This window comes from Salvelinus namaycush, chromosome 10 (genome assembly GCF_016432855.1).
Source record: "Salvelinus namaycush isolate Seneca chromosome 10, SaNama_1.0, whole genome shotgun sequence".
Taxonomy (NCBI): Eukaryota; Metazoa; Chordata; class Actinopteri; order Salmoniformes; family Salmonidae; genus Salvelinus; species Salvelinus namaycush.
In genome coordinates, this window is record NC_052316.1 from 6037800 (window position 1) to 6063014 (window position 25215).

The 25215-nt window shown below is 41.4% G+C and overlaps 1 protein-coding gene across 1 annotated transcript in view; it reads right to left on the bottom strand.

Moving 5' to 3' along the window:
• Positions 1-25215, bottom strand: part of LOC120055128 (ubiquitin carboxyl-terminal hydrolase 13-like) — a 53707-nt gene that overhangs the window by 20647 nt on the left and 7845 nt on the right. The window contains exons 2-11 of the mRNA XM_039003056.1: positions 23866-23991; positions 21538-21598; positions 19199-19320; positions 15287-15429; positions 11803-11987; positions 11502-11600; positions 11098-11293; positions 10706-10777; positions 10275-10368; positions 2112-2237 (exon numbers count right to left, since the gene is read on the bottom strand). Coding sequence (XP_038858984.1) covers positions 2112-2237; positions 10275-10368; positions 10706-10777; positions 11098-11293; positions 11502-11600; positions 11803-11987; positions 15287-15429; positions 19199-19320; positions 21538-21598; positions 23866-23991 — 1224 coding nt within the window. The remainder of the gene's footprint in view (positions 1-2111; positions 2238-10274; positions 10369-10705; positions 10778-11097; positions 11294-11501; positions 11601-11802; positions 11988-15286; positions 15430-19198; positions 19321-21537; positions 21599-23865; positions 23992-25215) is intronic.

The window sequence follows — 25215 nt, forward strand, 5'->3', positions numbered from 1 at the left end:
GCAGTTCTATTTTTGTTTCATCAGACCAGAGGACATTTTCTCCAAAAAGTACGATCTTTGTCCCCATGTGCAGTTGCAAACCGTAGTCTGGCTTTTTTATGGCGGTTTTGGAGCAGTGGCTTCTTCCTTGCTGAGCGGCCTTTCAGGTTATGTCGATATAGGACTCGTTTTACTGTGGTTATAGATACTTTTGTACCAGTTTCCTCCAGCATCTTTACAAGGTCTTTTGCTGTTGTTCTGGGATTGATTTGCACTTTTCGCACCAAAGTACGTTCATCTCTAGGAGACAGAACGCGTCTCCTTCCTGAGCGGTATGACGGCTGCGTGGTCCCATGGTGTTTATACTTGCGTAGTATTGTTTGTACAGATGAACGTGGTACCTTCAGGCATTTGGAAATTGGATGAACCAGAATTGAGGAGGTCTACAATTTGTTTTCGGAGGTCTTGGCTGATTTCTTTTGATTTTCCCTTGATATCAAGCAAAGAGGCACTGAGTTTGAAGGTAGGCTTTGAAATACATCCACAGGTATACCTCCAATTGACTCAAATGATGTCAATTAGCCTATCAGAAGCTTCTAAAGCCATGTCACCATTTTCTGGAATTTTCCAAGCTGTTTAAAGGCACAGTCAACTTAGTGTAAGTAAACTTCTGACCCACTGGAATTGTGATACAGCGAAGTACAAGTGAAAGAAATCTGTCTGTAAACAATTTTGGGAAAATGACTTGTCATGCAAAGTAGATCCTAACTGAACTAGGTCCTAACTGACCTGCCAAAACTATAGTTTTAATGACTCCAACCTAAGTGTATGTAAACCTCTGACTTGAACTGCATGTATGTATGTATGTATGTATGTATGTATGTATGTATGTATGTATGTATGTATGTATGTATGTATGTATGTATGTATGTATGTATGAATACATAAAAATCACAAGAGGGTCCATGCCAAGCATCCTGTTTTCACGTGGTCAATTACACACAGTTAAAGATTGACTAACGAAGACAGATCGGGGGAAACGAGTACAACCCAAAGAGAAAGAGGTACGCAGATGTTTACTGGGGCAGGGGGGGTCATTGAGGACTCATGGGGCAATGGGTCTTAAATGAAAACCGTTTGGCTTGTATGGAGTGTCACATCAGCAGCTTTTCTATTCTAAGAGGCTACAGAAATACTCAGGTTATAGCTCTAACTGACGTATTCTAACTGGCTGGCTGGCAGGCAGTCCCGAGGCTGAACTTGAAGGCTACTGTTCGAGTCTGCCTATCTCGGTCTAACCAACTCAGTTCCTCCACACAGGCTAAGGACAGCTGATTATGCCCACAAATTATACACTCAATTAAAATGAAAGGTAAAAACATAGGGCCCCATTTAAAATAGAAAAGGTATTCTGAAGCTAAGGGGGATTATTATTATTTTTTTACTTATATTAACATGACGTTGACCTGTTCGCTCCTGTATTACATTTTACTTGACCTTACTGCTCAATGTAAAAAAATAAAAATAAATTGCCAATAGATTATCAGCCATGCAACGGAGTCTACTAAACTGATTTCTGGCTTGATTGTTTTGTCAAGGGCAAGAGCAGAGAAAGTGGCGGGTTTCTAGTCTGAGCATGTGTTGACTTCAGGCAGAATAGGAAGCATTATCTGGCCTGTGTAATCGATAGGGGCAGTCTAAATTTAACCCGGTTGAGAAAGTCACTTCAGAGCACAAGTATGTGTCTGGCCCAGGGACAGGGTGCTGCGTTTCGTCAAAAACAGTCCCGCTTCCTCTCCCCCAAGGTTCCGATTGGACCACGTGTGACAAGAGTCAGAGATGCACCGACATGCCGGAAAAATGTTTTACGGTAGCCATTTCATGAAGCTATTTTTTTACTTTTATTATGGCCATCATTGAAAGACAAGCTGAAAAGCCAGTGCCGTTAGATACCGTTTATGCTTATGAGTCTTTTATTGAACACCGGTGATTGTTTTCCAATTGCTGTACCTCTGCAACAATGGCATACTGTATTCATCACTACGTGCCTTTTAGAGAAGTTTTTATCATTACAAGTACACCATAAAACGCTCCTACTTATAGAAAACACGTATGAAGCCATACATGCATACCTCCACCAGGTTGATGAGATGCAGGAAAAACTTCTGTGCATCTTGCTGTCTGTTGGAGGAGAACTCTGGGTGGCCATTGCTAACCAGGGCTTTGAACATCTTGAGAGAGATACCCTTTGGCTGGTGCTGGAATGAGAACAAGGGGTCACACACACAGTGAATGATTTGTAACCTGTCAATTCGTGGGTGCAGCAAGACAAGACGCCAAACCAAAACCATTGAAATGTGATTGGTGGTACTTCAGGAAAAAAATCATATTCCGCTAATAAACATTCTGAATATCATGAGGCTAATTTCCAACTTGAGGCAATTTCACCTACTCAAGTTAGGATTTGTCTCGACTTGAAAAGGGCTTTGCCATCTTCGTTTTTCAATTTTAAAAAACTAATTTAATCAAGCAGAAATCAAATCAAATTAATTTATATAGCCCTTCGTACATCAGCTGATATCTCAAAGTGCTGTACAGAAACCCAGCCTAAAACCCCAAACAGCAAGCAATGCAGGTGTAGAAGCCCGGTGGCTAGGAAAAACTCCCTAGAAAGGCCAAAACCTAGGAAGAAACCTAGAGAGGAACCAGGCTATGAGGGGTGGCCAGTCCTCTTCTGGCTGTGCCGGGTGGAGATTATAACAGAACATGGCCAAGATGTTCAAATGGTCATAGATGACCAGCAGTGTCAAATAATAATAATCACAGTAGTTATCGAGGGTGCAGCAAGTCAGCATCTCAGGAGTAAATGTCAGTTGGCTTTTTTAGCACGTCCGATGAACATGTCAGGGTTCCATAGCTGCAGGCAGAACAGTTGAAACAGTTTAACAAGTACAATATTTTTCTGTTATGAGAGCAGTGACAACGGTGCAAAGTCTAATCTGTGCTGTACCTACACCATCGCATACAGGCATAATGAGACACTAGGACCAATGAAGCCCCCAAAATAAACAAGCATGCTGGCAATTATCCTTGAGATCCTTTCCCCACAAAAACAAGCAGTCAATCTGCAGGCAATCATGACGGTCTTTATTGGCTGTGTGAGATTAATCATAAATCTCACAACAGCAGGTGCTGTAGTGTAGAGTCCCTCTATTGTCGGTAATCTGTATAGTAAATACTTGTGGATTCAGGGCTGTATTGTACAGATTAGATTAGCAACAATTCACACTGCTCAAGCAAGACAAGTTGATATGCAGCAGCTAGCCATCTAGGCAGTGAAAAATGCCAAAATGGCGCATTTGTTAAATGAGAGCACATTTGACCCTTGTGTAGTCTTAACATTCTGTATACTCCCCTTGTCCTAAAGGTAAAAAAATGACCCGCCTTCACTAAACCCCTAAAATAAAGCAGCTTAATTGAATTTTAAACCCCAAATCTATTTTGCATGAAGAAACAACCTGTCATTCATCACAAACTTTGTGAATATCTGGGTTTTCCCTCTTCACAATACAGAAAGACAGCATTTAAAATCAGTGGACACCACTCCGGTTTTTTTAAATAGCACCCAAGAGATAGCACTTTTATAACCTAAGAAAGTATCATAAATGTGCAGAAAGTAGTTTTGAATGCATTTTATTATATATATTTTATTTATATACACTGTACAATGAGGAATTAAACTACAAAATACTAGTCTTCTCCCATTTTTTTTAAACATTGTTGTTTATACACCTTCTGAGTGGGGGCAATCAATAAGAATAAAACAAGATAATAGATACAAAACGAAAACGTGAAGAACATAAATCAATCAACTCTAATTAGCACATGTAGGCCAGTATGCAAGTGTGTGTGCATGGCATTCGCCTCTCCCGAGTCCGTACGGGAGTTGCAGCGATGAAACAAAACTAACTACCAATTGGATACCACGAAAATTGGGGAGAAAAAAAGGGGTTAAAAAAAAATGTTTACATTAAAAAGGGGACGTGAGAATTTATCCACAGGATTTTCAAAGTGCTGGTAGTGCGTACAGATTTCTATTATCTGAAGCATGTGCAGAACCATGTAAACACGTGCACGAGCTCAGCAAGAATGCATGCGTCTCGTGCATGGATTTTTATCTTGTGCACATGCTTCAGTGATAGAAATCTGAATGCACTACCAGCGCTTTGAAAAAAGTTTGTAATTAAACTTTCTGTAGATAGCACATTTGGAAAGTATTCAGACCCATTGACTTTTTTCACATTTTGCTACGTTACAGCCTTATTCTAAAATTGTTTCCCCTCAATCTACACACAATACCCCAGAATCACAAAGCAAAAACAGGTTTAGATTTTTTTTCAAATTCATTACAAATTAAACAAAATATTACAACTAAGTCTTCTTGGGTATGATGCCTCAAGCATGGCACACCTCTATTTGGGGAGTGTCTCCCATTTTTCTCTGCAGATCCTCTCAAGCTCCATCAGGTTGGATGGGGGGAGCATTGCTGCACAGCTATTTTCAGGTATCTCTAGAGATGTTTGATTGGGTTCAAGTCCAGCCTGGCTGGGCCACTGAAGAACATTCAAAGACTTGTCCCGAAGCTACTCCTGCGTTGTCTTGGCTGTGTGATTAGAGTCGTTCTCCTGTTGGAAGGTGAATGTTCGCCCCGGTCTGAGGTCTCGAGCGCTCCGGAGCAGGTTTTCAGCAAGGATCTCTGTACTTTGCTCCGTTCATCTTTCACTCGATCCTTACTAGTCTCCCAGTCCCTGCCTCTGAAAAACATCCCCACAGCATGATGCTTTCCTCCAGGCGTGACACTTGGCATTCAGGAGAGAATATTGTTTCTCATGGTCAGAGTCCTTTAGGTGCCTTTTGGAAAACTCCAAGCGGGCTGTCATGTGCCTTTTACTGAGGAGTGGCTTCCATCTGGCCACTCTAGCATAAAGTCCTGATTGGTGGAGTGCTGCAGAGATGGTTGTTCTTCTGTAAGATTCTCCCATCTCCACAGAGGAATTCTGGAGCTCTGTCAGAGTGACCATCGGGTTCTTGCTCAGTTTGGCTGGGCAGCCAGATCTAGGAAGAGTCTTGGTGGTTACAAACTGCAGAAATGTTTTGGTACCCTTCCCCAGAGTTCTGTGCCTCAACACAATCCTGTCTCAGAGCTCTACGGAAAATTCCTTCGACCTCATGGCTTGGTTGATCTAGCTAACGTTAGCTAGCTACATGGTTGACACTGCAGCTACCTAGCTTAGCCAGCTAGTGACAACCTAATGTAATAGCTAGTTAGTTATTGCCACACACATCTGATTAATTTGTTCACTCTTTATGCCAATGACAAGTTGGCTAGTTAGCCAACAAGCAGAGACCATATGGGGAGCTAAAAACATATTAAACTTTGTCTGTCAGATTCTGGGTTAGCCAAAGCTAGCCATTTGATTTGCACTCGCCCTCAAAAACACAGCAGAATTTTATCTGAGAAATACTTCTTACTCCAGAAATATACAATATTATCAAGGCAGAAGGTAATTAAAGTGCCACTTCCCTCTGATCACATTTGGCTAAGAACACACAAACAAAAATATCCTCAGGCGTGAAGACGTACGCTTCACTTCAAGAGCCGTGGTGGAGATACAGGGTTTGATGACAAGCTATTTTGAATACATTTCATTGGTCAAGGGGTCGTGAAACATTCATACAGACGTAAAGGGGAACCAATAGTATCGATTCATGGAAAATCACTACATTTGGAGGCTTTCCTCGGACAGTGATGACATGAAATATCTATCAATCTTCGTAACTGAAGTGATTTGGTAAAAATGTAACGTAGTAAAAATTAAGTTACTTCCCTCAGAAATTAGTACAGCCCACAGAGAGTAACTTCAAAAGTACTAGTTCCTCCAAAAATTCAAAGAGCAATGCAAGAAGCCTACTACATAGACTACTTGAACTGATGCCAAGTGGACCTGCAGTCTAAGTTATTGTATAGCCTACAAACACCACTTCCAGCTGACCTCTGCCTGGCTGTGATTCTAAATATACAAAAATTAATTCAAATGCTCCTGCTGCAGGATTGTGTTCCTTCTGCGACAAAAGGGGGCAAATTAAAATCTAGACACCCCAAAAATAAATTGGGGACAAATATTGGGTTATAATATTGAAAATATTTTTTTAAAGACATGCAACACAGCCTTACATTTTTTATAACTACAAGTTAATCAGAAGGAGAAATAATGAATATTGACAGAGGAGAATACATATTTCTGCACATGTCCCTTCCTTTTTCCATTCTGCCAGGCAACGGTGTTCCACTCAGCTGTCTGTGTCCAAAACTAGCCGTGGCCTCAGATGAAATGCAGAGCCACATTCCTGCCCTATCCATTACTGCTGTGGCTAATAAGGGCTAAGAGAAGTCAGGGGTGTAAAGAAACAGACTGTTTTCCAATAGGCTTTTAGTGCTTCATTTCCTTATTTCATAGCCTTTTACTGTACACAGTGCCTTCAGAAAGTATTAACACCCCTTGACTTATTCCACATTTTGTTGTGTTACAGCCTGAATTCAAAATGGATTAAATTGATTTTGTTTCTCACCCATCTACACACAATACCCCATAATGACAAAGTGAAAACATGTTTTTCGAAATGTTTGCAAATGTATTGAAAAGGAAATACAGAAATATTGCATTTCCATAAGTATTCACACCCCTGAGACAATAGTTTGTAGAAGCACCTTTGGTAGCGATTATGGCTGTGAGTCTTTCTGGGTAAGTCTCTAAGAGCTTTCCACACTTGGATTATGCAACATTTGCCCATTATTCTTTTTTAAATTCTTCGAGCTCTGTCAAATTGGTTGTTGATCATTGCTAGACAACCATTTAAGTCTTGCCATAGATTTCCAAAAGTCAAAACTGTCCCTTTCGGCCACATTCATTGTCTTCTTGGTAAGCAACTCCAGTGTAGCTTTGGCCTTGTGTTTTAGGTTATTGTCCTGCTGAAAGCTGAATTAATCTACCAGTGTCTGGTGGAACGCAGACTGAACCAGGTTTTCCTCTAGGATTTTGCCTGTGCTTAGATCCATTCCGTTTCTTTTTTTAATCCTGAAAAACTCCTCAGTCCTTAATTAACGATTACAAGCATACCCATAACATGATCCAGCCACCACTATGATTGAATATATGAAGAGTGGAATTCAGTAATATATCGTATTGGATTTGCCTCAAACATAACACTTTGTATTCAGGACAAAAAGATCAATTGCTTTGCCACCTTTTTTGTAGTTTAACTTGTGTTGTTGAATGTTTTTATTCTGTAAATGCTTCCTTTTCACCTCTGTCAATTAGGTTAGTATTGTGGAGTAACTACAATGTTTAATGACTGATTGGTGACTTTAAAACAGTTCTCCTATTTGCCTAAAATCTCTGAGTGGTTTCCTTCCTTTCCGGCAACTGAGTTAGGAAGGACACCTGTATCTTTGTAGTGACTGGGTATATTGATACACCATCCAAAGAGGAATTAACAACTTCAATGCTCAAAGGGATGGTCAAGGTCTGTTTTTCTTTTACCCATCTACCAATAGCTACCCTTCTTTGCGAGGCATTGGATAACCTCCCTGGTCTTTGTGGTTGAAATTCAATGCTTGACTGAGGGACCTTTCAGATAATTGTATGTGTGGGGTACAGAGATGAGGTAGTTATTAAAACAAATCATGTTAAACACTATTATTGCACACAGAACGAGTCCATGCAACTTGACAAGCAAATATTTACTCATTAACTTATTTAGGCTTGCCATAATAAAGTGGTTGAATACTTATTCACTCAAGACATTTCAGCTTTTCCTTTTTTATAACATTTGTAAAATATTCTAAAAACATCATTACACTTTGACATTATGGGATATTGTGTGTGCGCCAGTGACAACAAATCTCAATTTAATCCATTTTAAATTCAGTCTGTAACATAACAAAATGTGTACAAATGTGGGTGTGAATACTTTCTGAAGGCACTGTAACCACATAGGTGAAAGCACTTTAATTTGAAACATGCTGCCCTCACCTATTCAATCCAATCAGATTATTATCTACGGGGTAAAGGAGCCAAAAGGGAGAAGCCATGTTCGACATTTGGGACATGAATATAGAATATCAGTTGTAATTTCGGAATAAGCTAATATCATAAACATTGACAAGCGATCAGTAGAGACAACCAAGTGTTTTCTGAGGAACACTTATGGACGTCACCTATTTTAAGGCTCAATTTTAAAACGGTCGTAGAGCTGTAAAATTTCACATTGAGTACGTTTACATGCACACTAATACACTGAACAAAAATATAAAATGCAACAATTTCAAAGATAAGGAAATCAGTCAATTGAAATAAATGAATTAGGGCCTAATATGGATTTCACATGACATGCATCTGTTGGTCACAGATCCCTTAAAACAATTTTCAAAATAAGTTGGGGTGTAGATCAGAAAACCAGTCAGTATCTGCTTTGACCACCATTTGCCTCACGCAGCACGACACATCTCCTTCGCATGGAGTTGATCAAGCTGTTGATTGTGGCATGTTGTCCCACTCCTCTTCAATGGCTGTGCAAAGTTGCTGGATATTGGCGAACCTGTTGTCGTACATGTAGATCTAGAGCATCCCAAACATGCTCAATGGGTGACATGTCTGGCGAGTATGCAGGCCATGGAAGTACTGGAACAGTTTGTACAGAAATTCTTTGGTTGTGCAAATCTGCAGTTTCATCAGCTGACCGGGAGGCTGTTCTCAGACGATCCCACAGGTGAAAAAGATGGATGCGGAGGTCCTGGGCTGGCGTGGTTACATGTGGTCTGCGGTTGTGAGGCCGGTTGGACGTACTGCCAAATTTTCTAACACGACGTTGGAGGTGGCTTATGGTAGAGAAATTAACATTAAATTCTCTGGCAACAGCTCTGGTGGACCTTCCTGCACTCAGCATGCCAATTACACACTCCCTCAAAACATCTGTGGCATTGTGTTTTGTGACAAAACTGCACATTTTAGAGTGGCCTTTTATTGTTCCCAGCAGAAGGTGCACCTGAGTTTAATCAGTTTTTTGATATGCCACACCTGTCAGGTGGATGGATTATCTTGGCAAAGGATACATTCTCACTAACAGGGATGTAAAAAATGTGGGCACAAAATTTGAGAGAAATAAGCCTTTTGTGCATATGGAACATTTCTGGGATATTTTATTTCAGCTTATGAAACATGGGACCAACATTTTACATGTTGCATTTATATTTTTGTTCAGTATAATTCGACATTAAACTGATTACGGCAGTAGGCAGAGTATGGAAATAGTCATGTGAGGACCTTACTCTGCTTATCTTAAAATCGGCATAAGGTCAAAATTGAAGTAAGCATGCGTCGATTAAAACACCTGGTTTTCGGAGCTATCTTTCTAATTATTAGGACATGTAAACAGCTTTTCAGCAGTGTATTTGATCTGCATATTTGCCAGCACCAGCAGAGTGAACCTCCTCTTATGTGAAGTAAATTCTGAAAAACGGTTCACATACAAACTCTATATGTCCGTACTCAGAATCAAATAGACTTCGCAAAAATAAGTCACTGCACTTATCTGAAGTCCCATCAAGTAGCCTGATTTCAAATGTCTCCATGTAAACAAATTGGGAAAATCATTCTTCTCGTAAAGCATGCAAACGTTTTTTTTAAACTATTATATTATTCTGACCAGCCACAGTAATCGTGTTATTGTGTCCATAACCGTGCTCATTGTGTCTTAGAGCCAGAGATCATACTCATCATGATTCCATGTGTCTGGGATTTTTTCTAGCGACTATTCCGCAGCTTATTTTTATATATCAAGAAATGTGAACAGAGGAAAAAGTAATGAAGACCGAGCAGAACAAACGTTCAGGAGAAATAATTTTTTTACCAACGCTTATGCATTGTTCACACTACCAGCATAGACTTATTTTTGCTTGTTCATGTAATGAGGACGATCGGAAATCAATAACATTCTGTTTTGACCTGAATGCAGACTCCTCATTATATTACACTTGCATTACTAGAAGTTTAAAAAACTAGCAGCTGAATAATGTCTGGAGAGGAAAAGTACAGTACACTAGTTAACCACAGCTCTTTCGCCTACTTATCTGGAACCACAAAACAAAACATTCTCCAAATTTCCATTTGTCAGTCTGTAACTTTGCATGCTCACATTATACCCAGATATCGAGCTGGACATACCCAGTCTAATACCTTGTATTCTTCTTTCATCACCTGTTCAATGAGCTCGGATTTCATTGGTGGTTTGGAGTACAGGCCTGAGAGGAGTCCGTGGCCCAGTTTAGCCCTGGTGGATAAACAAAAACAAACCAAAGGATTAGTGACAAACCAATATGGCCTGTCCTATTACACAAGCTTGCATTGTAATACAGTAGCTTCTCAAACTTGACTAAGAAAAGCTCTTTGCCAACACCATCTACATACAAACAAAAAGTCAAGAAATTGGTCAATCATTTAAACTGGCAAACACATATGACCCATTACACATGCTCGCAGTGTAACAGCTACTCAAACTACTAACAGCTACTAAGAACAAAAGAGATTGGGCAACACCAGTGGTAAACAACTTGCTGATTTATGTGATAAACATGATAACTTCGTTATTTAACTGTGTATTGACTTACATTTGTGTGCTGAAGTCCGTGCTGGGGTCAAGAGGTGAGTAGTCATATATCCTCTGTAGATTTCCAACATACCTAGAGATTAAAAACAGACATCATACAACATGAGATTGAACACCACATTCATCCACTCGTATAAACCTGCCACTTACAGTACTGTAGGTATTGTTGTGCAACTATTATCCAATAGATGTGTACAAAACATGTATTAAGACCTTTAGGTCAAGTCACTTTTCTTTCATAGTCATCTTTATCGGTGTTGTTGTATGAAACATGACGACCCCCCTAGACCCCCACGCCCAGATTTACTATGTGTATTCCGGTCCATTCTGGAGGCCTCGTTCTCGCTCTCGATCTCCCTCTCCCACACCATCCCAGATGCTAGTGATACTTACGCCCTCTGGAACTCAGGGATGCTGAAGAGGACCTGCATGATGGTGCCCAGGTAGCAGCTGTTACCCAGGTTCTTGATGCCCGTGAAACCCGCGCCATACACTGCCTTCAGCTTCATGCCCGACTCCTGGATCACCTCCCACTCGCTGACTCGCGGCCGCACGTTGTTTGTGTTGTCTGTGTTGTGGTGGCCGTTATCTGTTCCATTCTATTCAATCAGCGGAATAAAAGGAGGGAGTCCCCATTCAAAATGGGGGTCCAGCCATACCCAGAAACGGTTGATATTATTCCAGGCCCACATTCTATGTGAAATGGAAATGGCTGTTTGATATAGGTTACTTTTGGTGACATTGACAGACAGTAGTTGTTGAAAATCACAAATTGTATTCCTACATGACGGCAAGACGTACCCGCTGAATCTGTATAATGTCTATTCCAAAGTGTTGCAAGTGTTCGGATATTTGCGGGTCCAGGACAGCTTCTTCTTCATCGAACGAATAAATATCTGAGAAAGAAAATCAAAACAGTTAAACCTAGTTACAAGGTAATTGCTACTTGTAACTTCACAAACAACTAATTGAAGTAGGTTTATGGTCAGTTTATACACAACACAAGGGACAGTTTAATAGAGGCGGTCTGCTTTATACTAATGGAAGAATTAAAACACTGAAATCAGGCCAGTCCCCCCCCCAATATGTGTCACTGACCTGCTATGTCTGGGGTGAGGTTGTCCAGCTTGACGGCTAGGGGGAAGTTAGTGTCTTTGAAGTGGTCCAGGGCGTGGCCATTTCCTCCGGCACCATCAAAGAACCACTTCCCACAAAGCACCACTCCGTCCGACAGGTTCAGCCACAGGTTCTCTTTCATCTCACACTTCTGACATTTCCATCCACTGAGAAGAGAGGGGACAGGGGGGAAACATTGAGTCATATCACATGTTGCTCTTATACATTTGTTTCAGTGTCGTTTTTCCTTGCAGGACAAAATGGCAAGAATGTCCGAAAAGTATTCTCTCTCATTTGGGGTTACTTTGATGACCTGAATTATGTTCAATAAAAAGGGTAGGTCAGTCTTGTGTGTTTTTAACGTTTCTCATTATAAAGCACTTCTTAACGCTAGTGCTTCTTAATGCTAAATAATAGGAGTAACTTCCATGTCAGGCAAAAGGCACTGTAACGTTACAGAGTACCTTGGCTTCAGACACCTAAGAAAACACCTGTCGATTGGAGAGCTGCTGAGAAATGGGTCGGCCAAGTTAATCCAAGTGCTCTGGGTGTGTCCCATCATGTTTTGTGCACCTCAAAGAGTGACAGAGTTGATGCAGCTGCACATGGGTGTCTGCTTGAGGTTATATTTAGTGTGGTAACCTTCTGTCTCATCTACAGAGTGGCCCAGCCGCATTCGGACCGAATCTAAATTTGCTACCGTTCATAATTACCATCCTTAGCACAGGAAATTGATTGACCAGTTGCTGAGGAGTCTACCTATGACAACCATGCCAGTATAATACATCTGAAATTGAGCATATTCTTTCTGCGTATGTAGGCCTATGTGATCTGACCTTGGGAATATTCAACCAGGAGAGATTCCTTGATATGGGGGCAGAATCCCACAAGTAAAGTGGAGGGACGCGCAAGTAAATTAAGTCAATTGTTCTCAAAGTGGGCTCCGCGGAGGTACTGCAGGGGTTCCGCGGCCAGACCTCAAAATAAATATATATTTTTTAAATACAAATTACATGTAATTGTTTTAATGCATATTAAACACATTTTGGGATCCGTGGAATAAGTTAAGAGGGTGCAATACAATGTAATATTAATGTACAATTTACATTAACCCTGGGCAACATGGGCCTGGGAGGCTCACAGGGATATTGGTATCCACAGTAGTCCACAAGTTATACATTTTTCAACTCAATACCTCCTGTATTCCCCACCCCAATTATTAATTTTTTACATAAATGCACTGTAATTCAAGCTGTTAAAAAGGTCCAACGCAGCCATTTTTTATCTATACTCAACAAAGATATAAACGCAAAAAGTAAAGTGTTGGTCCCATCTTTCATGAGCTGAAATAAAAGATCCCAGAAATTTTCCATTGGCACAAAAAGCTTATTTCTCTCAAATTTGGTGCACAAATTTGTTTACATCCCTGTTAGTCAGCATTTATACTTTGTCAAAATAATTCATCCACCTGATAAGGTGCAGCATATCAAGAAGCTGATTAAACAGCATGATCATTACACAGGTGCACCTTGTGCTGGGGAGAATGAAAGGCCACAAAAAATGCGCAGTGCCACAGATGTCTGAAGTTGAGGGAGCGTGCAATTGGTATGCTGACTGCAGGAATGTCCACCAGAGCTGCTGCCAAATAATTTAATGTTTAATTCTCTACCATAAGCCGCCCCCAATGTTGTTTTAGAGAATTTGGCAGTACGTCCAACCGGCCTCACAACCACAGACCATGTGTAACCACGCCAGCCCAGGACGTCCACATCCAGCTGCTTCACCTGTGGGATCGTCTGAGACCAGCCACCCGTACAGCTGATGAAACTGAGGAGTATTTCTGTCTGTAATAAAGCCCTTTTGTGGGGAAAAGCTCATTCTGAGTTGGTGGGCCTGGCTCCTAAGTGGGTGGGCCTATGCCCCCCCAGGCCTACCCCTGCCTAGTCATGTGTAATCCATAGATTAGCGTCAATAATTCATTTATTTCAATTTACTGATTTCCTTAAATGAACTGTAACTCGTTGAAATTGTTGCATGTTCCAGTTATATTTGTGCTCAGTATAAATATAAAATAATTTCTGGGTAACAACTTTACTGTGAATATTTTTTATAAAATATTCTAAAATAAACAAAAATTCCTCAAGCAATCATTTTGGTAGGAGTGTCTGGGAGTGGTCTGAGTGGCAACGGGAAAACTGAAAACAAGCTGTTATTGGCAGAGGTTTGGAACTCTTACCGCCTGGTGATGTCCCCAAAACAGGCTGAAATTTCAGCCAGTCTTTTCAAACAGCTCTTACGCTGAAGGGCACTATCATTTTCACAATAATATTCCAACCTCACTTGGTATAAATTTCCACACTATACCAAACATTAGGAACACCTTCCCAATATTGAGTTGCACCCCTCGCTTTTGCACCTCAATTCATCGGGGCATGGACTCTACAAGGCGTCGAAAGTGTTTCACAGGGATGCTGTTGGCCCATGTTGTCTCCAATGCTTCCCACAGTTGTGTCAAGTTGGCGAGATGTCCATTGGGTGGTGGACCCTTCTTGATACATACGGGAAACTATTAAGCGTGAAAAATGCAGCAGCGTTGCAGTGCTTGACACACTCAAACCCATGCGCCTGGCAGCTACTACCTACCGTATCCCATTCAAAGGCACTTAGATTTTTTTGTCTTGCTCATTCACTCTCGGAATGGCACACAGACAATCCATGTCTCAATTACCTCAAGGCTTAAAAATCCTTCTTTAACCTGTCTCCTCCCCTTCACATAAACTTATTGAAATGGATTTAATAAGTGATCATAGCTTCCACCTGGATTCACCTAGTCATGGAAAGAGCAGGTGTTCATAATCTTTTGTATACTCCATGTATATAAAACACAGAAAATCAAGTTTTTGACTGCACTGGGCCTTTAAAAACGCCAACTTTTTGTCAATGCCTCATGGCAATATGTGTAGTACTGCAGGATATTAGCTTTAAAGATGCAACCAAACATCTCTCTGCCACATGACAAAAAGCATAGAATTGTAGGAAATTCACTTGAAAACCGCAAAATTCTCTCTCCGATGCCTTTAAAAATGTTCCTTCCCAGGGACAGAGACTTGGTTCATCCGGCTGCCGAAGTCATAGTAAAACTCCTTGTATGCTATTTTATATATCACTTCGGTTGTTCTGATTATGAAGGGGCCCCTGATGAATTTGCTATCACAAAAGTGGTAGACGGACCCAAAGAGTTTCAGAACCCCCGCATTAAGTAACTCAGAAGGACCTCCTAAACCACACAAGAAACACCAGAGGACCCACAAACTAGCAGCAACACAAGAAAACACAAAATGACACCAGACATACATATTCTACAGATGGCTGACAGGGACGTTGTTCTGAAGCCACCGTCCACCATATTGGCGTTTCTACATTATTGCATAACAGCTGTCAGTCCAATCAGTAGGCAATTCGTTACCTGGGTGGGATCCTCACGCCGTTGTCCTGCTGTCGGAGACTCCTGGCATGTTTGGAAACCTGGATCTCCTCGTCCCAGGACTCGGGCTCCTGTTTTTTGTAGGCTGACGCAGCGTTGAGCACGGCATCGCAGGCTATTGTCACCTGGGAGTCGCGGGACACACAGGAGGCATTAGATCTACTGACTGGGGAGATGTGTATCAGTGACATAATAAGACTAGGACTAGTCACAGGTCTAGGACTGTGGTGCATACAGGAGAATATATAACCTGATCCCAGTTAGATCAGTGAGGATAAGAGACAGGATATGTTCCTGAAACTGTGTTAATAACATAGAGTGTCATGGTAATGTCTCGCTGATTTGTCTTTCACCATTACTGGTAGGGGAGTAAGCCTGTAACAGGGGATAACGTAACAACGCCAAATAATGTCACTTAAATCAAGTAATACGTGTTTTTTTAATATAATGTAACAACAAATGGATAACGTAGTAAATCTCCCGAAAACGGTTGAATGATAACGTAATAATTTCCCCCAGATATAGTAAAAACTTATTACATTTTCCGGTGGCTATTAAATTATCAGGTGTGTAAAAATGTGTATTAATAATGTAATAACTTCCACGGATAATGTTATAACATCAAAATCCATATTATAATGTAGGTAGAAAGGGGATAGACTAAATGATTATTACAGTACCAATACTACTATGTAAGCTACTGTTAGGAAGTCCTGCCCTGTGACAGTAGCTTACATAGTAGTATTGGTACTGTAATAATCATTTAGTCTGTCCCCTTTCTATATATATATACACTGCTCAAAAAAATAAAGGGAACACTTAAACAACACAATGTAACTCCAAGTCAATCACACTTCTGTGAAATCAAACTGTCCACTTAGGAAGCAACACTGATTGACAATAAATTTCACATGCTGTTGTGCAAATGGAATAGACAACAGGTGGAAATTATAGGCAATTAGCAAGACACCCCCAATAAAGGAGTGGTTCTGCAGGTGGTGACCACAGACCACTTCTCAGTTCCTATGCTTCCTGGCTGATGTTTTGGTCACTTTTGAATGCTGGCGGTGCTTTCACTCTAGTGGTAGCATGAGACGGAGTCTACAACCCACACAGGTGGCTCAGGTAGTGCAGCTCATCCAGGATGACACATCAATGCGAGCTGTGGCAAGAAGGTTTGCTGTGTCTGTCAGCGTAGTGTCCAGAGCATGGAGGCGCTACCAGGAGACAGGCCAGTACATCAGGAGACGTGGAGGAGGCCGTAGGAGGGCAACAACCCAGCAGCAGGACCGCTACCTCCGCCTTTGTGCAAGGAGGAGCACTGCCAGAGCCCTGCAAAATGACCTCCAGCAGGCCACAAATGTGCATGTGTCAGCATATGGTCTCACAAGGGGTCTGAGGATCTCATCTCGGTACCTAATGGCAGTCAGGCTACCTCTGGCGAGCCCACGGAGGGCTGTGCGGCCCCACAAAGAAATGCCACCCCACACCATGACTGACCCACCGCCAAACCGGTCATGCTGGAGGATGTTGCAGGCAGCAGAACGTTCTCCACGGCGTCTCCAGACTCTGTCACGTCTGTCACATGTGCTCATGTGCTCAGTGTGAACCTGCTTTCATCTGTGAAGAGCACAGGGCGCCAGTGGCGAATTTGCCAATCTTGGTGTTCTCTGGCAAATGCCAAACGTCCTGCACGGTGTTGGGCTGTAAGCACAACCCCCACCTGTGGACGTCGGGCCCTCATACCACCCTCATGGAGTCTGTTTCTGACCGTTTGAGCAGACACATGCACATTTGTGGCCTGCTGGAGGTCATTTTGCAGGGCTCTGGCAGTGCTCCTCCTTGCACAAAGGCGGAGGTAGCGGTCCTGCTGCTGGGTTGTTGCCCTCCTACGGCCTCCTCCACATCTCCTGATGTACTGGCATGTCTCCTGGTAGCGCCTCCATGCTCTGGACACTACGCTGACAGACACAGCAAACCTTCTTGCCACAGCTCGCATTGATGTGCCATCCTGGATGAGCTGCACTACCTGAGCCACTTGTGTGGGTTGTAGACTCCGTCTCATGCTACCACTAGAGTGAGAGCACCGCCAGCATTCAAAAGTGACCAAAACATCAGCCAGGAAGCATAGGAACTGAGAAGTGGTCTGTGGTCACCACCTGCAGAATCACTCCTTTATTGGGGGTGTCTTGCTAATTGCCTATAATTTCCACCTTTTGTCTATTCCATTTGCACAACAGCATGTGAAATTTATTGTCAATCAGTGTTGCTTCCTAAGTGGACAGTTTGATTTCACAGAAGTGTGATTGACTTGGAGTTACATTGTGTTGTTTAAGTGTTCCCTTTATTTTTTTGAGCAGTGTATGATTAACACAACCAGGTTAAATCATATACATACCAGGTTTGGGGTCAATTTATTGTCCAGTTAATTCAGTCAAGTAAACCAAATTCCAAATGATCCAAATTGAAAAGCATTGAAGAAAATTGGAATTTCAGTGTACCTCCTGAACTGACTGGAATTGACACCAACCCTGCTTCGCGCCACTGGAATCACTTCTGCAATTTTACCACTGTAATAACTACTGCTGTATACACCTTTTCTATTCATATACTGTCTTTACACACTATTACTGTATATACACACTGAGTGTACAAAACATGACAGACTGACCAGGTGAAAGCTATGATCCCTTACTGATGTCACTTGTTAAATCCACTTCAAAATCAGTGTAGATGAAAGGGAGGAGACTGGTTAAAGAAGGATTTTTAAGCCTTGAAACAATTGCGAGCGACATGGATTGTGTAAGTGAGGTTTTCAGAGGGTGAATGGGCAAGACAGAAGATTGAAGTGCCTTTGAACATGGTATAGTAGTAGGTGCCAGGCACACCGGTTTGGGTCAAGAACTGCTATGCTGCTGGGTTTTTCCACGCTCAACAGTGTCCCGTGTGTATCAAGAATGGTCCACCACCCAAAGGACATCCAGCCAACTAGACAACTGTGGGAAGCATTGTCAACATGGGCCAGCATCCCTGTGGAACGCTTTCGACACCTTGTAGATTCCACGCCCCGACAAATTGAGGCAGTTCTGAGGGAAAAAATGGGGGGTGCAATAATATTAGGAAGGTATTCCTAATGTTTGGTATACTCAGCGTAAATGAATATACATTATATGTATATTTATATTGCGGTCTCTGACATTTATTACATTTGGATTATGTGAGTATTGTTTATTTTGTTGGAGCTAGAAACAAGCATTTCGCTGCACTTGTGATAACATCTGCAAGTCTGTGTACGCAACCAATAAACTTTGTTTTGACTTATCGGTAACACTTTACTTGACACCCAGCGTTATACCATGTCATAATATGCCATAACTGATATAACCAGTTATATGGTCATAACACTGTTATGACACATTTTGACCTATTGTGACATATTTTATGGCAGGTTATGACCCCTACATGAGTGCTTCGACAGTGTCAAAGTTTATTTTCTTAGTCCAAGTAAAGTGACACAGGATGGTCATAATGCTTCATGACAGGGTCATGAAGTTATTAAAATGAAGGAAAAAAAACATGACTAAAGAATTGATTACAACAAAGGATTTAAGAAAAAAACGTTAAAAACTAAAGGAAACTTCTTGGCAGGGAAAAAACGAATTTGAATAAATGTGAGTTGACACTCTTATGTAGGTGTCATAACCAGCACACAATGGCTTTCACAACCATAAGACCCTGTGGTGAACAAAATAACACAGCGTGCAAAGAAAAGAAAATCACAGGATACCTATGGCATCGGAAAACATGATATGCAAAGGCAAAGGACGATGCGTGAACCACCGTTTCCCGTCAGAATGCATGGCACACAGAGGGCACGGGCACACACTCACTGACCAGTGCAGGCAACTCCTCAATATTTGGTAAGGGGATCTCGAAGTGGTCTGGAAATATGACGAGCTTGGCCTCGTCTTCACACTCAAACTCATCTCCGTTAAAATCACGGTTTAGTTCTAAATCTTCAAGAGAGGAAGCAGACATTGACATTCAGTTACCATAAAACAGTGAGTGATGATTCATACCATTGATTAGCCTGTGCCTTTCACGAAGCATGTGTCTTTGCTAGATAGGATCAAAGTGACATGATAGGATCAAATAAATATGATAGAATATGGTGGGCGTTTCAGGTGATTAATGCATTTCTGATATCTGATATGTAATTTGTTAGAGGGTAACTGACATGTGGGTTATCCAATACAAAAATGGGGTGTGTACTTGCATTTCTTGAACATTTGAGCTTCCATGTTAGCTGGCTTAATAAAATATACATCTAGTAAGTGATATGAACACAAAACTGTCCGATCTGTCCATTTGACGTGAACACAAACCATTTGCCAAGGCAGAGATGACTGGCCGGGACCGTGACGCCCACGGACAGATCAATCAATGTAGAATATAATCGCTGAATGTCCTTACACATTTAGGTGTTTTAATAGACGTCTCTTTCCATTCATCAAATGGCGGGTACAAAGTGCACCGTTTTAGAATCTGTTATTATTTTGGAGTGGACAAACATGTGCACAGAACCTTATTTTTGAAGGGATTTATTTGACAATCAGATGGAGACATGCCTGGTTGTGGCCATCCCACAAAAGGTAATACATTTTTACAGTTAAATGACATCATTATTAGGCCCATAAAAGAAAATGTCACACATAGTGGTGAACAAAATAACACAGCATGCAAAGAAAAGAAAATCACAGGATACCTATGGCATCGGAAAACATGATAAGCAAGGGGAACATAATTCATTTGACACAAAAAGGTTCTGTCTGAGACGTCCCAAATACTGTACATGTGAGGTTTTGATTGGCCAGTTATGCGCCGATGAGTATTCTCGGATTAAAGTAGAATTTCAAATGAATTATTATCCCCCATTGTTCCTATGATTTCCAAAACTGTAAAATAATGGATGAATTGTTCAGTCATGTAAGGTTACTGCATACATTAGACCCTAGTCTACCTTTCAACCCCAGACCTCTAGTAACAAGATGATGTCTTGGCTGGGTGGGCTGCTGGTTGACTGATTAGATCATCAGACTGGTATGGAAATGCCAAAGCACAATTTTGTTTCAGCTAAGATTCCAATGGGAGTCAAAGCCGAGAGGAGAGTGGGAGGGAGAATGCAGTTCACGTCAGGCTAGAGGGACCTCTGGGTCCACGAGGCTTCAAAATGGGGTCAGGCCTGCAGAGGGGTCAGGCCTGCGAAAACAACAATGGGGTCAGGCCTGCAGAGGGGTCAGGCCTGCAAAGACGACAATCGAGCATGTCCAATAAATGGGAGCGTGACGCTTGGAGCCTAGCGCTTCAGCGTACGTAAGCTACAGAGGCAAGGCGTAAAGTGGCTGGTTATCCGGCTTTAATAGATAGTGGGAGATAAGGGAATGGAGGGTAAGGGAATGTTGGTGGGGCGGTGAAACAGGGGAGGTAACTAGCAAGCATTGATGTTCAAACGACAGTCAGCTAGGGTGGGAGGAGCCAGCACCACCTGGCCCTCCCTTGCCCACGTCATTGTGGCCAGTGGCATAAGTGTGTCAGCTGGTGGGGTTGACAGGGTGCAGCAGCTGAGGGCGGCTGAGCGACAGGCAGGGGCAGCCCACTGTAAACTAACCCCCCTGCAGGAGGGGAGTAGGCCAGGTCGGGCATGTGGCACTTTGGATTTAGAACGGTTACTAACTGCATATACAAATAAATGAGCTACATTTAGAGTTGCGCGGCAGTAAAGAACTGGGGGCCCGGGCCTCGACGTTGGACATGGGAAGTTGTCCCTTTAGGCAAAATAGTGTAGGGCTACTGCAATATAATAACATACAATTTCCCCTAACAGTTGCACCCAGCCAGTGTGCAAAAATGACTGCAATACTTGCAGCAGATCAAGATTTTCTTGAGAAGGATGTGATTATTAAAACATTGTTATTATTATAAGATTTAAGAGTATTCCATTTCAAACTCGTTTTCAATTAAGTACACTGATATTTGAAACGCCACCAGGTTGCGATTAGAAAGGGGAAATGTAGAGTCATGTCCTACTCTTCAGGAATGACTGGTTACAAACAGACTACTGAGAGAGAAATGTGACTGTACTGTAAAATAAGCCATCAGGAGATCGAGTTTAAGGGGAACTCCCCATGATGATATACGAGTAGTTTTTAGGACAGTGCAAGTATCAGGCTTACCTAGGAACACTTTTCCGTTTCTTCTTCTGGGGATGGCACCCCCTGCGGCACCTGTAGCTTTCTGTTGGAAACACAAGTCAACAGGAAGAAATGATATTCATGGTTCAAGATATAAGTCTTAATATCTCAAAGCAAGCCATGAAACATCCCCATCGTTTTCAAAAAATGATTCATGACAAATAAGAATACCAAAACTGTTTTGGCAAATGTAATGTTGGTTTATCAACACTAATACAACAGTCTCGTGTTGGCTGACAAACTGTCAATTATAACAGTATCAACCATAGAAATCCACACATGGATAAATCAATCAATATGAAACCAAGTGCTTTTTACAATCAATAGAGCAGTCAGTAGACCGTCAACATTTCAAGTCGCACGCGATGGCTACAAGCACATTCATTGTGAACTGACTGGGTCCTTCTGATCCAAATCGGGTTCAGGTGGATGCCCATCAATTGTGCAATAGGGCAGGGAGGCGGCCACATCGAACAGACAGGAAGAATGCTGACGCACTCGGGGACCAACTGGCCACATTGGGAAAACAGCAGACACAGGAGAAGGCGGAATGTGGCCAGCTGTTTCTGGACAGATCCAGACATGGAAATAGAATCACTTGCAGGGGGGCTTATCTGGGTCTCAATTAGAACCAAGAGGAAACGGTACCAGCTGAGGTTGTCGTTTCCAACTGAACCTCCAATTTCTCCTACTGCGATCGATTCCAAATAGAGGCCAGCATTCTGACCTAGTTGATCTGTTGCTGTAAGACGGAGGAAAGAACTACATGGCTGTATCCATATGTCAGGAAAACAGAAAAGTGAGTGATATTAAGTGATAGTAATAGTATATACAGAAGATATCAAATCAAATGTGATTGGTCACTTACACATGGTTAGCGGATGTTAATGCGAGTGTAGCGAAATGCTTGTGCTTCTAGTTCCGACCGTGCAGTAATATCTAACAAGTAATCTAACAATTTCACAACAACTACCTTATACGCACACAAGTGTAAAGGAATGAATGAGAATATGTACATATAAATATATGGATGAGCGATGGCCGTGCGGCATAGGCAAGATGCAGCAGATGGTATAGAGTACAGTATATACATATGAGATGAGTAATGTAGGGTATGTAAACATGATATAAAGTGGCATTGTTCAAAGTGACACATTAATTACATCCAATTTTTTATTATTAAAGTGGCTAGAGATTTGAGTCAGTATGTCGGCAGCAGCCACTCAATGTTAGTGATGGCCGTTTAACAGTCTGATGGCCTTGAGCGGGTTGCTAGCAATAAAATAAGCATTGAGTATTTTTTTTTAATTTGAAGGTTGTTTCAGGATCTGATTGTAGATCAATATGTTTGTAGTATCACAACAATAACGAATTGTAGTGCAGGCTTGACGCTTCCTTCTCCCACCCCAACGACGCAATTCTAACTTATTACTACTACATAGGCCTATGCAAAGTGCAGATGACTCGAAGATTATTCACTGAAAGCGTTTCTCAGGAGGCTGTTTAAATTGATGAGGATTATCAGTGACAGTCTCAATGAAAATCAATGGAGGGTAAGAAAGAAAAGGACATTACCAAAAGGTTCCAAATAAGGAAAAGGGATGAAATACACTTGCATGCAGAACTATGATAGGCTTACATACAATGATCCATCACTGACTAATCTGAAATCACACCAGAAATGGTGAGGTTACAGTGTGCCTATCTGTGCAATTCTTCATGTCAGAACACAACACAAGGCACACACGAAGCAGACCACTGTAATTGGTTGAACCTAACAAATCTGAAGATAGGGGACTTCCAAATGAATAAGTACATAGGACCAAAAAAAGCATTTGTTTAAAACAAAAATGTCAACTTCATAGTCTCCCGGGTCACCACAACGTCGACGTATGTGACGGTTTACGTGTTTTGTCGTCAAAAAGAGGCACACCAGATGATGTCAGATTTGAACCAACTATAAGTAGGCAACGGTTAGTGAAGTACCAGATCATGTCAAAAGTGTTTAAGGACGATGTCATTGGAAAACACTTTTCTTCCTCTATCTTTTTGACTCGAAAGCACAGAAACGTGCTGTTTTCACATACGTTGATGTTAGGGTGGTGCTGGAGATGATGAAGTTGACATTTTCGTAAATGTCTCTTTAAAATCCTCTCCGAAAAAAACTTACAAGCCGCCAGCCTCTTATCAGTTCAATGGATATTTTCATTCAATGGTTTTTGCCAAAACTGAACACAAAGGTGCAGTACGTACTGTTTGCACTGTTAGTGTAGACCAATATAGAATTAAGCACATGGTATGACCCCTTACCTCTTTGACATGGCGTTTGAGATGCATGTAAACACTCTGTCCCGTTTTACGGTAATGTCTCTCCACATGTTCTCTGCCAAAACCCAGGAATGTATTCATACACACATACAAGCCTCCCTCAGACTCCTGTGGACAAAAAGAACACACGGTGAATAACATGCTAAACACACGCAGTCTAGTGTTGTCAGCCAACAGACTGTTGGCTCAAAGTGGAGGAGAGATTGACTTCATCACTACTTGTTTTTGTAATAAGTGTTGACATGCTGAATGCACAGAGGTGTCTGTTTAAACTAATAGCACACAGCTCGGAGCCCCATGCATACCCCACGTGACATGCCACCAAAGGTCTCTTAACAATCCCCAAGTCAAGAACAGATTATGGGAGGCGCACAGTACTACATAGAGCCATGGCTACATGGAACTCTATTCCACATCAGGTAACTGATGCAAGCAGTAGAATCAGATTTCAAAAACATAAATATACACCTTATAGAACAGCAGGGACTGTGAAGAGACACACAATAAGACATGTACTCTACACACGTACATATGGATTTTGTATTGTAGATATGTGGTAGTAGTGTAGTGGCCTGAGTGTTATGAAATGTAATGTCATGTAATATTAGAAATAGTATAGAACTGCCTTAATGTTGCTGGAGCACAGGAAGAGTAGCTGCTGCCTTGGCAGGAACTAATTGGGATCCATAATAAATACAAATTAACACACACCCATGAGGTAGCACGTGTCAGGAGCATCTGAAATGCTTTAGATGTACAGTGGGGTCCGAGATTGACACTCTCGATAAAGATCAGAAAAAATGACTGTATAAATTAAATTATTCAAATACTGAGCTAATGTATATACAGTGTAAATACGTTTTTTAAATTTTTTTTTTTTAAATAAAATTGCTAAAAACCTGTTTTCGCTTTGTCATTATGGGGTATTGTGTGTAGATGGATTAAATAAAACATTTTCCTCATCAATTTTAGAAAAAGGCTGTAAAGTAACAAAAAGCTGGAAAAAGTCAAGGGGTCTGAATACTATCCGGATGCACAGTATGCAAACTTTTTTGGGGAAATTATACTATTTTACACTTAATCAAATCAACATTTTATTGGTCACAAACACATGGTTAGCATATGTTATTGCGAGTGTAGCGAAATGCTTGTGCTTCTAGTTCCACAACAACTACCTAATACACACTAATCTAAAAGGGATGAAATAAGAATATGTACATATAAATATATGGATGAGCAATGACCGAGCGGCATAGGCGAGATGCAATAGATGTATAAAATACAGTATATACATATGGGATGAGTAATATAACATGTAAATATTATTAAATT